A 12,600-nucleotide genomic window follows, 5' to 3' on the forward strand; every position below is an offset into this window, starting at 1 on the left:
AAATTTTCATTTCTTTTTGAGACGATGAAAAATTGTGGATTGGTTGACATTAAAGTCGTGGGCTAACATTAGTATTTTAGGCTTTCGTATCCTTCCACGGCCTTTAGAAGGGCCCACGACCTTTAGAAGGGTCTTGTTGTTGAAACGCAATGGTCGTCTTATCCTTCTTTATCTGCAAGTTTTTTGTCACCCGTTATGAACCTCTTGAACCATCTTTCAACTTAACTTTCACTGAATATTCCCTTGCCAAAAAGATCGTTGAGATAGGGAAATGAGTCAGCCACCTTCCAACCTTCCTCAAAGTGTTACAGGATAATATGGTAAACATTAATATAGTTTTCAACACGCATTTTTATTATTTACAACATAGAGAAAAAGCTTTTAAAAAGCACTCTAAGCACCGTTTTTTTCAATAAAAAAAAAAAGGTGCGAAAAATCTCGCAATAATTACACTTTAACCTAACTTTCATTACATAAACGATCTTCTAATATTTTTAACTGCAGTTTATAAAAACCTGATGATATCTATCATTTCAAATGGCTATATAAGGCACTGAACACACGAAAATAATATCTGCAGTGACATCTTTTTCAATAGTCTTTGAAATTCTATTTATAAAAAGATTAAAGTTAGGAATTCAAAAAGTTATTTAAAAAACTTAAATTTCTAAAAGTTTACTTGATTCAGGATTAATGCAGCTGCTCCGACTTATCGATGGCTCCAAAAAAAGATGTTTGCTACCTTCCATCTTAGTAAAATCAATTTGTTTGGCGAAATTACTAGCGGCGGTAACTTAATGTCTAGACATACAATACCGGCTAAAAGCCCTTTATGAAAAAAATAAAAGACGAAAATCAATAAATAATATTGTGATTATAGAATCAGATTAAGTTTATTAAAATTCAAATTGACAAATGTAATCAGAAAAAACCACAAAATAAAAATTGATGTCACAAGATTTAAGGTCCACAACAAAAAAAATCATTCAAGCATTATATGTCCTCAAGCATTTGGTATCAAATATTTGATTTTTTAACAAAAATCAAATTTTTGATATTTAGGATATATAATGCTTGAATGGATTGATTTTAACAATCGTAAACTTTTATTTAGTTCAATTTAAAAATTTGCATATTTTGGATTGTTTGCAAGATAGTGTAAAAAAGCATCATTAGCAACGACCCAAGCAACAACCTTGTTAAGTCATATGACCTAATAATGCATCCTTTGATCAACAAACATTCATATTTTAGTTACTTTAAGGTTTATTATGCCAGCTTGGTTTGCAATTGATTCTTTTTAGTTCTGGCGTTTGTTTACCGAATTATTCATTGTTTAACAATATGTATAAGAAGCTTTGTTTGGGTTTTAACTACGGATTATATTTTTGGTTATATATTTAATAGGGTTGAGAAATAAAAAAATAATGAACAAAAAGAAAAATGATTACTGGCTTTTAAAAAAAAATAGTGGTAAAAACAAGAGTCAGACACTACGAACTACTCATCACCTTTCAATAGTTTTAAGAAGCTCAGTTTAGCCATTATACATACAGACGCTGCAAACAGTTACTACATTCTTTTTAACTTTGAAATTTTTGAAGATATCACTGTGAAATATTTAACATGTTCAAATAGGGAAAGTATTTTCATGTCTTTAGTATGAAGTCTGACTTTAAAAATTTATTTGGATATCATCAAAAAGACCTGTTTAAACAATTCATTGGCACAACATTAAAAGGATTTCTGTTTAAAAAACTTATTAAAAAAAGAAAATGCTAGAAATAAAAAAAATAAAAAAAAAAAAAAAAAGCCATAAAAAAATGTTGGATTGATAACGAAAAACAACTTCATCAAAATTTAAAATATATTTTTGTTTTCTTGTTTTTTTTCAGAACTTTGATGCTTTTCTTGACCTGCAACATGATCTCTGTAAATGACCTGCAACATGATCTCCGTAAAGTCGGTTCAACCGTTTTATTTCGAATTTTCAGGAGTTATTATACTTAGAGTTATTTCCAGATAAAGGAAATAAACGTTTGAACTTTCATTTGATTGTTTTTTCCATTGCTCTTACCCTTTGAAAAAATGCAAAAAAAATAACAATATCTCAAAAGCTAAATGTGATTGTTTTTCATGGATTTTTTATTTCTATTCTATTTATTTCATGTGTTAACACATAACTGCCAAGTTTCAAAGCTTAAACCTTACTACAACTGGAAAATCAAGTGTTATTGTAGGTAAAAAAAAAATGCTTAAGTTTACAATATTTTGACCGTTTCTTGCATTTTTATGAAAGATAAAAACTTTTAGCGATATTTACATTTCAAGAAATATATAAACTCACTTAAATCAATTTGAGTTTTTTTAAATTTTTAAAGTTGTTTATTTGCTATTTTTCTTTTTTGTCGCTATTCATCCTAAATACCGATTTCTAAACACATATTACTTCATACTTTTATTATTTGTAAATTTGTAAAATCGTTCTATTATATCCTTAATATATTTTTCATCGTTTTTAGTGTTAATCATAGATGTGATCGTTTTTCGTATTAATTATAACGTTTAATTCTATTTGTAGCTAGTTTGAAATATTTCCCATCAAATGACGAATCTTCGTCATCATTATAATTATCGCAAAATTATTTATAAGATAAATATTTTTTTGTAATAAAAAGTCCTTCTCTAAGGAGAATTATTAGAAAATGCTTTAATCAAGAAGCTCCATATGACATCGATGGGTTTTTTTTAATTTTTTACCGTGTTTCTCTAGTTTCCGTAGAGTTAGGGTTGCGCAACACACGCCCATGCTGCGAAATATTGGTGAATACCGAATATTTGAGCGGCGCAAGAGTTAGGAAAGTTTGGTGAGTGCTTACCCCTGATCTCGCAGTTCCTTAAACCCTCTTTTTTGATCAAGAATGAAGCATCTTCACAAGACATACTTGTTCCCAGTTCTTAAGATCGTTACTGGAATGAAATAGGCAGGACTCTATATATTTGATTGATATAGAAATATGAAAGGTAGATTTACGATTTTGGTAAATTCGATTATTTTACGTAAAAAATTAGACATTTCTAAAATGTATCACGAGTTACTCATAAGCAAGATTTATGCTTTAAAAACTCCAAAAACATGAAGATTCTGCGCAAGTAGGACAAAGTAAGACGATTAAAATAATATAAAGTAATGACTCAACAGGCCAGACATCGACTACAATTTCTAAAGATTCTCGGAAGTATTTGTAATTAAAACATTGAATTCCTGGTAAAAATTATATCATCTCCATCATCCTTATGTCTAAGGTATGATATATCTTAATTCTTTAGTTAATTGTCTAAAATTTAAGTTTTTTTTTGCTGTGTGGCGTCTTTTACTGTTCTTAAAGAAAACCAAGAAGTGAAAAGGTTTGATTCAGAGATCTTTTACAAAAGAGCAAACAAATAATTATTAGAAATCATTGCCAAATTTTTTCACGAGTAAATTTTTATCTTTTATAAAACTTTTTGAAATAACTTTAAAATAGGTTGTTTTTTTTTAAAATAGGAAGTTTTAGTGGATTTGGGCTGAGAGAAAAAAACTTAAAACTAAAAAAACTTCATTGCCAAACTTTAGTACACCACTTGTATTTTAGTAACTCTTTAGTAAGTAAACTTCTCGTTTTGCATATATATATATATATATATATATATATATATATATATATATATATATATATATATATATATATATATATATATATATATATATATATATATATATATATATATATATATATATATATATATATATATATATATACATATTAGGGTGTCCCAGAAATGCACGGAAATTTTTTTTTTTTAAATAGTTGATGTCTCACCCTCTGAAAAGTGTCTCTTGGGTACAATAATTAAATTGGTGAAGTTACAGCTCATTTGAACAAGTTTGAGAGGTCCCCCAAAGGCTTTTAAACTTTTACTATCGAGTTAATTCAAAATCCATATCAATAATCTTAAACAATATGCACAAAATGAGTGAAATAAAGCTAGAAATGCAAACCAGTTTAATTATCTCACTGCTGACATTAATTAGAGTTTAAAATATTATTAACATTTACCTATAGAATGATAATCTTTATTAGAGAATACAAAAAATGTATATTTTTGACCAGTCAACTCGCTATTTTAAACAAAAGTTTAGAAACAAATTTTACTTTTACTTATTATTATTTGCTGCAGTGCTATTGTCACATGACCAAGTGGCCATTTTGTTTTCTTTTATTTTTAGTAAACACAATTTGCTCATGTTTTATTGTATATAAATTGGTGAAAAAAACAAGAAATACAGCAACAATTTGTAAGTTTGTTAATTATTGTACTAATAATATAACAATTATGTAATCATTTTTTAATTGTATTCTCCAAATATTTCTAAAATATATTAAAATATTTAAATACAATATTAAACTACTTATACTTAATAACACTTATACTGTCATTGGTACTTGTATTATTTTTTTAGGGTATGGCTAAATCTACAGAACCAGAAACAATAACAACATTTGGCTTATCGGCTTTCCAAAAGAAACCATCTCAGGTGCTCGCCTCCCTTCAGGCCAAGATGTCATGAAAAATTTTGTATTCTATCACCGTGTACAGAAGCTAAACATTAATAAAGCTGCACAACAAGTACACGAGCAACTGCTCCCATTTTGGGTAAAATCAAGACTGCCTGTACGACAAAAACATCACATAATACAGGAAATTAAAGATCTGTATGCTGACCAAGTTCGTTTAATGAAGCATTGTAAGAGAAATAACTCTACTGATCAAATGAACCAAAAAGAATACACAAACAAGCTGAGTCAACTTTTTGACATCAGCTATGAACAGTTGATAAAAACTGATGAAGACAGACAGTTTTTGAAATTACAACAACAATCAAGAATGAGATCGATTGGGTCTGTGGACAAAAAACTTATGGTTAAAGAAAAACGAGTTGCTAAACGTCAAAAACAATTTATCAGGGATGTCGATAATGCAGCAAAAGATGCTGTTTAAAAAACTGTTTACCGTGGACGGAGTGGGTTCATCATCAACAGCAGAGTCAGCTGCAGACCAACAACTGGACAGTGCAACACATTCAACAACATCATCCGTTTGCCATGATTCTAATGAAGATGATAAATCTGATGAAGAATTTCTTGTACAATCAGCATCCTCAAGTAAAACAAATTCTACAACACAACGCAGACATCGCAGAGACATTATATCTCCCAAAGTTGAAGCTGTGCTGGATAGGACAAATACCAGCATTAGAAAGTCAACTATGATTCTTGCATCGGCCTTCAACGAAGCTGGTGTTCCGATATCAGAGACAATATTTTCAAAGAGTACAATGCATAGACATCGTCAGCACCGTCGTCAACAAGCTGCAGCTCTTATAAAAGAAAATTATGTTCCCTCAAAATCCATTGTTCATTGGGATGGGAAACTTTAGACCGATGTTACTGGTGTGGTCAACGTAGATCAGTTACCTGTCCTGCTCTCATCACTTGTCGATGGCACTACAAAACTTCTTGGAGTTCCAAAGTTAGCATCTGGATCAGGACGAGCAGCTGCTGATGCAGTTCATGAACATATAAAAACTTGGAAGTGTGAATCAATGGTTATTGGCATGTGCTTTGACACGACAGCTTCCAATACTGGAAAACTCAATGGAGCTTGCACTCTTCTAGAAAAAGCCATGGGACGTAATTTATTATGGATGGCTTGCCGTCATCATATGTTTGAAGTGCTGCTTGCCGATGTACTCAATGTTTGTCTTGGACCATCCACTGGACCAGAAATTTTATTTTTCAAAAGGTTTTGTGAAAAATGGACAGAAATGAATCACACACCAGAGGCCAGATCAACCCCTTTGATAATTGTTTCAGATGCAATTAAAGCATTCATCAAATGTCAACTTGAGGTCAGACATTCACGAGATGACTATTTAGAGTTTCTACTTCTTGCTGCACAAATGGTTGGGCTGCAGGTTGATGTAGCCATTCGCAAACTTGGTGCTCTGCACAGGGCACGATGGATGGCAAAAGCCATCTACGCATTAAAAATTGAACTATTATTCACCCTAAATCCATTTTTAACTTAACAGCTCGAGAATTACAAGGTATTCAACGTTTGAATCGGTTTATCATTCAAGTTTATCTTCAGTCATGGTTTTCATGCAGGCTCACTGCTGATGCACCTGTGAATGATATTTTGTTGATACAGCGTTTGCATGACTACGGCGATGCAGTTCTTGGTTCGACTGGATTAAAAATGATGCTGCGTCATTCTTGGTACATGAGTCCAGAATTGGCAACTCTTGTTCTTTTTTCATCTCTCCTGTCCGACAAAGAAAAGACTGATCTTGTCCGCACAATACAAGCAGATCGAGGCCCACATCTGATGAAAAACTACCACAAAGTTTTGACAATTTGCGTGCGTCTAAAACATTTTTTTGAAACATCCAATATTGATGCCAGTTTTCTTGATGTACCTGTTGAAAACTGGTCAGATACTCCTTCTTTCCAAGTTGCAGCAGTGTTTGTAAGGAATCTGGTTTACATGAATGACTCTGCAGAACGGGGAGTAGCGTTGGTACAACATTTCAATGAAACCATCACCAAAGACGAAGAGCAGAAACAATTTTTGCTTCAAGTAGTTGAACAGCATAGGAAAAACTTTGCAGAATATAATCGTGAACAGCTAGCTAAAATTTGAATTATTTGCATAATCTACAGTGGCGAGCAAAATAATAGGTGCGAACCAAAAAACTAACAAATACGAGAATATCTTTGAAACAAATAAAATAAAAATTTGAATTTTTATTAGAACTTTTATTTTATTACATAAATAAACAGAAATTAATAAATATTAAGTTATTAAATATATATAATATATTTTAATTTAAAAAAAATAAATTCCACACCGAGCAAAATAATAGGTGTAAAATAAAAAATGAAGATGGAGGTCAATAGGGTTGCAAATTATTAATATTTTGTTGCATACCCTTTATTTTTTAATACTTCCGTGCATCTTGACGGCATTGAATCCACTAGTTTTCTGCAAACTTCTACAGGAATGCTGTACCAAGCCTCCTGGAGCATCATCCACAGTTCATTTCTATTTTTTGGATTTTGTCCTGAAATTTTAAGTTTTAACTGGCTCCATAAATTTTCAATAGGATTTAGATCCGGTGACTGAGGTGGCCATTCTAAAACTTTTACATTATTGGTCGTAAACCACTCTTTCGCAACTTTGGATGTATGTTTTGGGTCGCAGTCCTGTTGGAAATGCCAAATTATCGGCATATTTTCTTCGGCAAATGGCAACATGACATTATTTAGTATGTCTACGTATGTATATTGGGTCATAATATCTTTGATCCAAAAAAGTGGCCCCACACCGTACCAGGAAAAGCAACCCCACACCATTATATTTCCTCCGCCGTGTTTCACTGTTTTCGCAGTGAAGCGAGGTGAAAGTTCTTGCTTTGATGGTCTTCTTACATACTGTTTTCCATAAGAATTAAATAAATTAATCTTAGTTTCATCACTCCACAAAATATTACGCCATTTTTTGGTCATATCTGGTCCCCGCCAAGCAATATAAATTTTTGCAAAAATTTTTCTTTTCATAATGTTCTTTCTACCAAGTAATGGTACTTTCCTCGGAGTTCGAGCTGGCAACTTACTTTCTAAAAGCCTTCTTCTAACTGTCTAAACACTAATATTTTCATTAATTTCATTTAAAATTTTTGTTGCTGACTTGAATGGGTCTTTTTTTGAAATAATTGTAATGTGATCATCTGTACGCTGACACGTTTTGCGTGGTCTTCCTCTATTCTCACGTGATTTTTCTGGTTTTAAGGCATTTGTAACTTTATTTTGAGAACATCCCATCGTAACTGAAATTTCCTTGTAAGTTTTTCCTTGTTTTCTTAAATTTCTAATAAGTTTTCTTTCTATCGCTGTGCAATGTTTTCCTCGTCCCATTTTATATCTAATTCTAATTCAATACAAATATGAAATGTTATTATTTTATATAAGTTGCATAAATATTGACCTTACCTTTATATCAACAACAAATAAAAATGATAAAATGTTTTTAATCTTACAGCAAACAGGTTAAAATAAGCACACACCTATTATTTTGCTCCACCAAATTTGTAGGTTAAATATATAAATAGGGTATTCCCCTCATAAATTTGTAAGAAATTGGAAATATACTGCTCTCTGTTATAATAAAATAAGCATAGTTTGTGTAGCAATCAGTTCCTAGATGTCACTTTATAAAATATACTGTAAAATGTCAATTTAAGTGAAATTTATTATTTACACCTATTATTTTGCTCGCCACTGTACATAAATGCTTACTAATTAATATTCAAGCGAACTGAAATTCAATAAAATCTTGTTTTTTCAATCATTTTTGACCTAAGTTTTGAAATTAAAAAGTAAAAGGCATTGCAGATTTATATATTTTTTCACAATTATATATTTTGTTTCATTTGTATAAACAAATCATAAAACATTTATAATCATATCATATAACACTGTATCAAAAGTTGGTAACGAACGATCAAACACCAAAATCGGAAACTTTCGACCCCTTGGGAGACCTCTAAACATTGTCCAAATGGGCTAAAATTTGGCAGGTAAACTAATGTTACCATACAGACATATTTAATGGGGTGAGACATCAATATTTTAAAACTTCATATTTTTGGGACACCCTACTATGTAGTAAACATATTTAATGTAAACAAACCTTTACTACAGCTAATAAGTGTTAAATTCAGTATAAATATCAATAGGGATTTTTTCAGGATGCTAATAACAGGAAGTTTAGCATCCTGATTTCGATGTTTGGAAGAACTTTCTTCATAACAAATGTAATTTACTTAAATTTATAATTATAATTGAAAAAAAAAGAAAAAAAGAAAAAAAAAAGAAATTATAATAATATAAAATACAATTAGAAAAACGTAATATTTATTTAAAAGTGCAATAAAAATGAATGGAGCACACGGATTTTAGATTCTTTGCTGATTATTATTCGGGAATTTTAAAATAAATACAGTATTGTTGATAAAAGCATTATGGCTGCATCGATTCACAGTAAATATATAAATATCCACAGTAAATATATAAATATTATTAGAAAACTTTTTAAACGTTCACATCACTGTTTAATTTATCGCTGATATACAAAATATAAATATATATAATACAAAAAATTTTACTGTTCGTAAAAATCTTGAAAAATTCCCAAGTCTGAAATATTTCTCAAAAAAATACGGAATTTGAAATTTTAATTTTTGTAAAATTGTAACTAATATAAATACTGTATTCCGATTTCATATTAACATCAAAATTTTAAAATATCAAACGATCGAAAGGGTCAGATAATTAAAAAAATGATAACATTGTTTCAAATCAATTAATAAAACTAAAACTACATATTTTTAAAACCTTCAAACGCGTCGCTAACTAAATTACTCTTTCGTGTGCGAGCGAAAACTTTTTCTCCTTAAGCCGTTTCAACATCTTTAGGTTTCTCGAGTGTGACGTTCTTCTTTTGCTTTATCCTGTAGGCCGCATAAGTTTGCAAGAAAAGCGCAAGAAAGACAAAAAAAACACCAATAACAGCCTGAGTAGTCAATTGATGTCCGTAGAGAAAACAAGAAAGCAGAATGCTGAACATCTGTCGCGTCACCATGATAATTGTGAAAACCACAGGTCCAAATTCGGCAATGGTGTAAAATAAAAAGAGCTGGCCAAGCGCCGATGAAAATGAAATAATGAGTATGTGAATACCAAAAGATGAGTGTTGGTTGATGAAAGCGATCGAGTAGCTCATACCACCGCTGATTAGCAAAGGTACAGCACTAAGAACCGCAGAGAAGACATTGAGATTAAACATCATCTGCATTGATGACACACCGTATTCGGTGAACAGCTGAGATTGCCAGTTTGAAGTAAAGCTGTCAAAAACAATGTAACCCACCATAATTATTAGACCAGATGCAGTTGTTTCTGCAGAGTAGTGTTTATCCGTGGCAGATGAGAGCAAAAACAAAGTCATTCCAATAGAAATCATGATTGCTACCACGTATTCGTAATAATGGTACGTTTTTTTGAGAATAAATTTACCCATAATCATTACAGGAATTAATTTGCACGTTTTTCCTAGCACCTGAGTAGGAAAACTAACAAACTTTAGCGCTTCGTATTGGCACCATGAACTGCAAATATTTGATAAGGAGCTGAACGAAAATTTGTAGAAAGGAGCCCTCCAGTTCGGACCTGTCAGAAAAATGTAAACAGCTGCAACAAACAATGCTAAGATTCTATTCATAAACACAAGGAATTCTGAATTTTGAAAACGCACGGCATTAGGTGCTTCACCATAGGTTTGGGTCATAACTTCCTCTTGAAGAACTCCCCACGTCAAATAGGAGCCTTGTAAACCTTGCATATATAACGAATTACTTTATTAGTCAAAATATTCTCATAGCTTTTACAAAACTGCTTTTATCAATACAACCTACTACTAATACAACTTATTTTACAAACTACAATTATTATACCTAACACACAAACAAGAAGCTTTAGTGTCAGATTATCTCCTAAACATTTAAGATGCAACGTTTTTCGAGGCAAGCCATCACCATTTAAGCCAAAAACAAAGCATTTGATCATCCCATACATGAAACCTTCACCTTTAAATATGAAAATTAACAGAAAATAATAGAAATTTAGGAAAAGGATTTGACAAAAATGATAAAAAAATTTTTTTTAAAGCTTTCAAATTGGTGAACAAAAGAAGTACACAAAGGTTTTACCATCACGCTCATAGAAGTTTGAAGCTCGAACCATTTTTATAAAGAACACGAAAGGCAGTATGATAAGAGAATAACCCAATATATTCCAACCAAAGCTCTGAAACCACCTTTCTTCTTGAACCGGATGCAATCTGTGTGGAAGATGATGCATGTATTCATCCTGTGAAACATATTTAACAACTGATACTTTTAAAGTTTAAACTAAATATTTCATTATTTATAATATACTTAATTTAAAAAATTTTTCAACGAAAGAAAAACTTAGAGTAAAAAACTTTGATTGATAAGCTTAAATCCTAAACCTAATAATTGTAAAGTTCGGACTTAAAAGTACAAACCAACACAATATTACATTTTTAGAGACCTTGGGTTGATCCAGTGCAGTTGCAATAAAAGGAATCATTAGAAAAAACCAGTTCATTTTAATATAAAAGCTAAAAAAAAAAAAGATAAAATTCAAAAAAAGTTTTATTTATACACTGTATAAAAACTCTGTATAATATTAAAAGAATTTAAAATCTTTTACAAAGCATAAAGCAAAAGTAGAAAAAATCTTTTACGCAAAAACGTTGAAAAAAAATTTGTTGTTTTCAAATAAAGTCAAACAATTAGAAGTTAAACATCAACAACCGTGTAAAAAATACACAATACATATTGTTTTAATAAAAACTAAAAAAAAAATTTCAAGTGGGAATTGGGAAGTACTTTAAGTGGTCGCAAAAACTTTGGATAGAAAGTAAGAAAAAGAAACAATCAAGAAAATACTAAAATATTTTAAAATAATAGATTGCATTCACATATCTATTATTTTAGTTTAGTATACAGTTTTCAAAAAAAAGTCATTCTAGAAGTTCGAGTGCAAATAGAAAAAAATCATGTTTTTTTTTTTAAAATAGGGTTTTAAGGTTTTTTATTCTTAATGAAAGTTTCTTAATTGTAGACTTAAACTTAAAATAAGCTTGGTCATTCAAAGTCATTCTAGAAGTTCGAGTGCTAATAGAAAAAATTATGTTTTTGTTTAAAATAAGCTTTTAAGGTTTTTTATTCTTAATGAAAGTTTCTTAATTGTAAACTTAAAATTGTTGTTAAAAATGTTTCAAGATTTTTTCTCTTTTTTTGCGACAGTTGTTTTGAACATGTTTTCGTTTTCTTTTGTTGAAGAAAGTTCTACAGAATATTCTAAAAAGGAAATCAACTTATCAAAAGCAACTTTTGGTAGCAAGGTTGTTTTAAGAGGCTTCGAGACAGTAACTATAACCAGACAACCTTTATCAAGAAGCTCTTGTAGTTTTTTCGATTTGACCTTTAAATCGTGATCTTCAATCAAGCATGATAGTGTTAGTTCTTTAGTTTTTACGCCACCATGCAAAGGTGACTGGAATACTACCTGTGGTGCAGGACTTATTAGTTTATATACAGCATGTGCCAATTTGTCTGAAGTAAAAGCAACTTGCTTTAATTCCAATTTTCTTTCATGAGCAACCTTTTCTGCTTCTTGTTTAGAAACTAAAGAGCTTTTTCCCAGCTCATCAATTAAACGGATAGTGGACCTTAAGTGTAGCAATGTTGAAAAGCATGTATTTTTAAAAGGATAAACCAATTGACGAAACCTCTTTTGTGAAATTGTCCTATTTGTTAACTTCATAGTCTGCAGCATTTTTATTGCTAAAAGTATAAAGGTTAAATAATTTTAAAATGTTTAAAAATAAATGATAAAAATATTAATT

General features: G+C 30.5%; 3 protein-coding genes across 6 annotated transcripts in view; all 3 read right to left on the minus strand.

Moving 5' to 3' along the window:
• LOC145183410 (protein NDRG3-like) overlaps positions 1–12,600 on the minus strand; it is a 61,315-nt gene that overhangs the window by 12,063 nt on the left and 36,652 nt on the right. The gene's annotated exons all lie outside the window — the stretch shown is intronic.
• On the minus strand, positions 9,458–11,357 carry LOC145182968 (adenosine 3'-phospho 5'-phosphosulfate transporter 1-like). 3 transcript variants are annotated; one of them, XM_090083984.1, is made up of 5 exons: positions 11,226–11,357; positions 10,874–11,033; positions 10,619–10,750; positions 10,420–10,499; positions 9,977–10,334 (listed from the first exon to the last, which is right to left on the minus strand). In XM_090083984.1, the coding sequence occupies exons 1-5, from the start codon at positions 11,292–11,294 to the stop codon at positions 10,248–10,250; spliced, it is 528 nt and encodes a 175-aa protein (XP_089940110.1). In that variant the 5' UTR covers positions 11,295–11,357; the 3' UTR covers positions 9,977–10,247. The 3 variants fall into 3 exon arrangements, with proteins under 3 accessions (XP_079914385.2, XP_089940109.1, XP_089940110.1); XM_080058259.2 differs by having other exon boundaries at positions 9,458–10,499; XM_090083983.1 differs by having other exon boundaries at positions 9,458–10,499; positions 11,238–11,347.
• On the minus strand, positions 11,826–12,580 carry LOC149890057 (uncharacterized). The gene has a single exon (XM_090083988.1). It carries the CDS (start codon positions 12,528–12,530, stop codon positions 11,970–11,972), a length of 561 nt encoding a protein of 186 aa, XP_089940114.1. The 5' UTR covers positions 12,531–12,580; the 3' UTR covers positions 11,826–11,969.

The sequence above is a fragment of the Hydra viridissima genome, unplaced genomic scaffold (genome assembly GCF_058129835.1).
Source record: "Hydra viridissima isolate aposymbiotic clone 2 unplaced genomic scaffold, HvirCarnegie_v1 scaffold_4, whole genome shotgun sequence".
Classification (NCBI taxonomy): Eukaryota; Metazoa; Cnidaria; class Hydrozoa; order Anthoathecata; family Hydridae; genus Hydra; species Hydra viridissima.

Coding starts and splice junctions, on each gene's coding strand:
- LOC149890057 (XM_090083988.1), bottom strand. CDS start 12,530: ATGCTGCAGACTATGAAGTTAACAAATAGGACAATTTCACAAAAGAGG.
- LOC145182968 (XM_080058259.2), bottom strand. CDS start 11,294: ATGAACTGGTTTTTTCTAATGATTCCTTTTATTGCAACTGCACTGGAT. Junction 11,034..11,225: donor AACCCAAGGTCTCTAAAAAT/GTAATATTGTGT, acceptor TATGTTTCACAG/GATGAATACATGCATCATCT. Junction 10,500..10,618: donor GCTTCTTGTTTGTGTGTTAG/GTATAATAATTG, acceptor TATATATGCAAG/GTTTACAAGGCTCCTATTTG.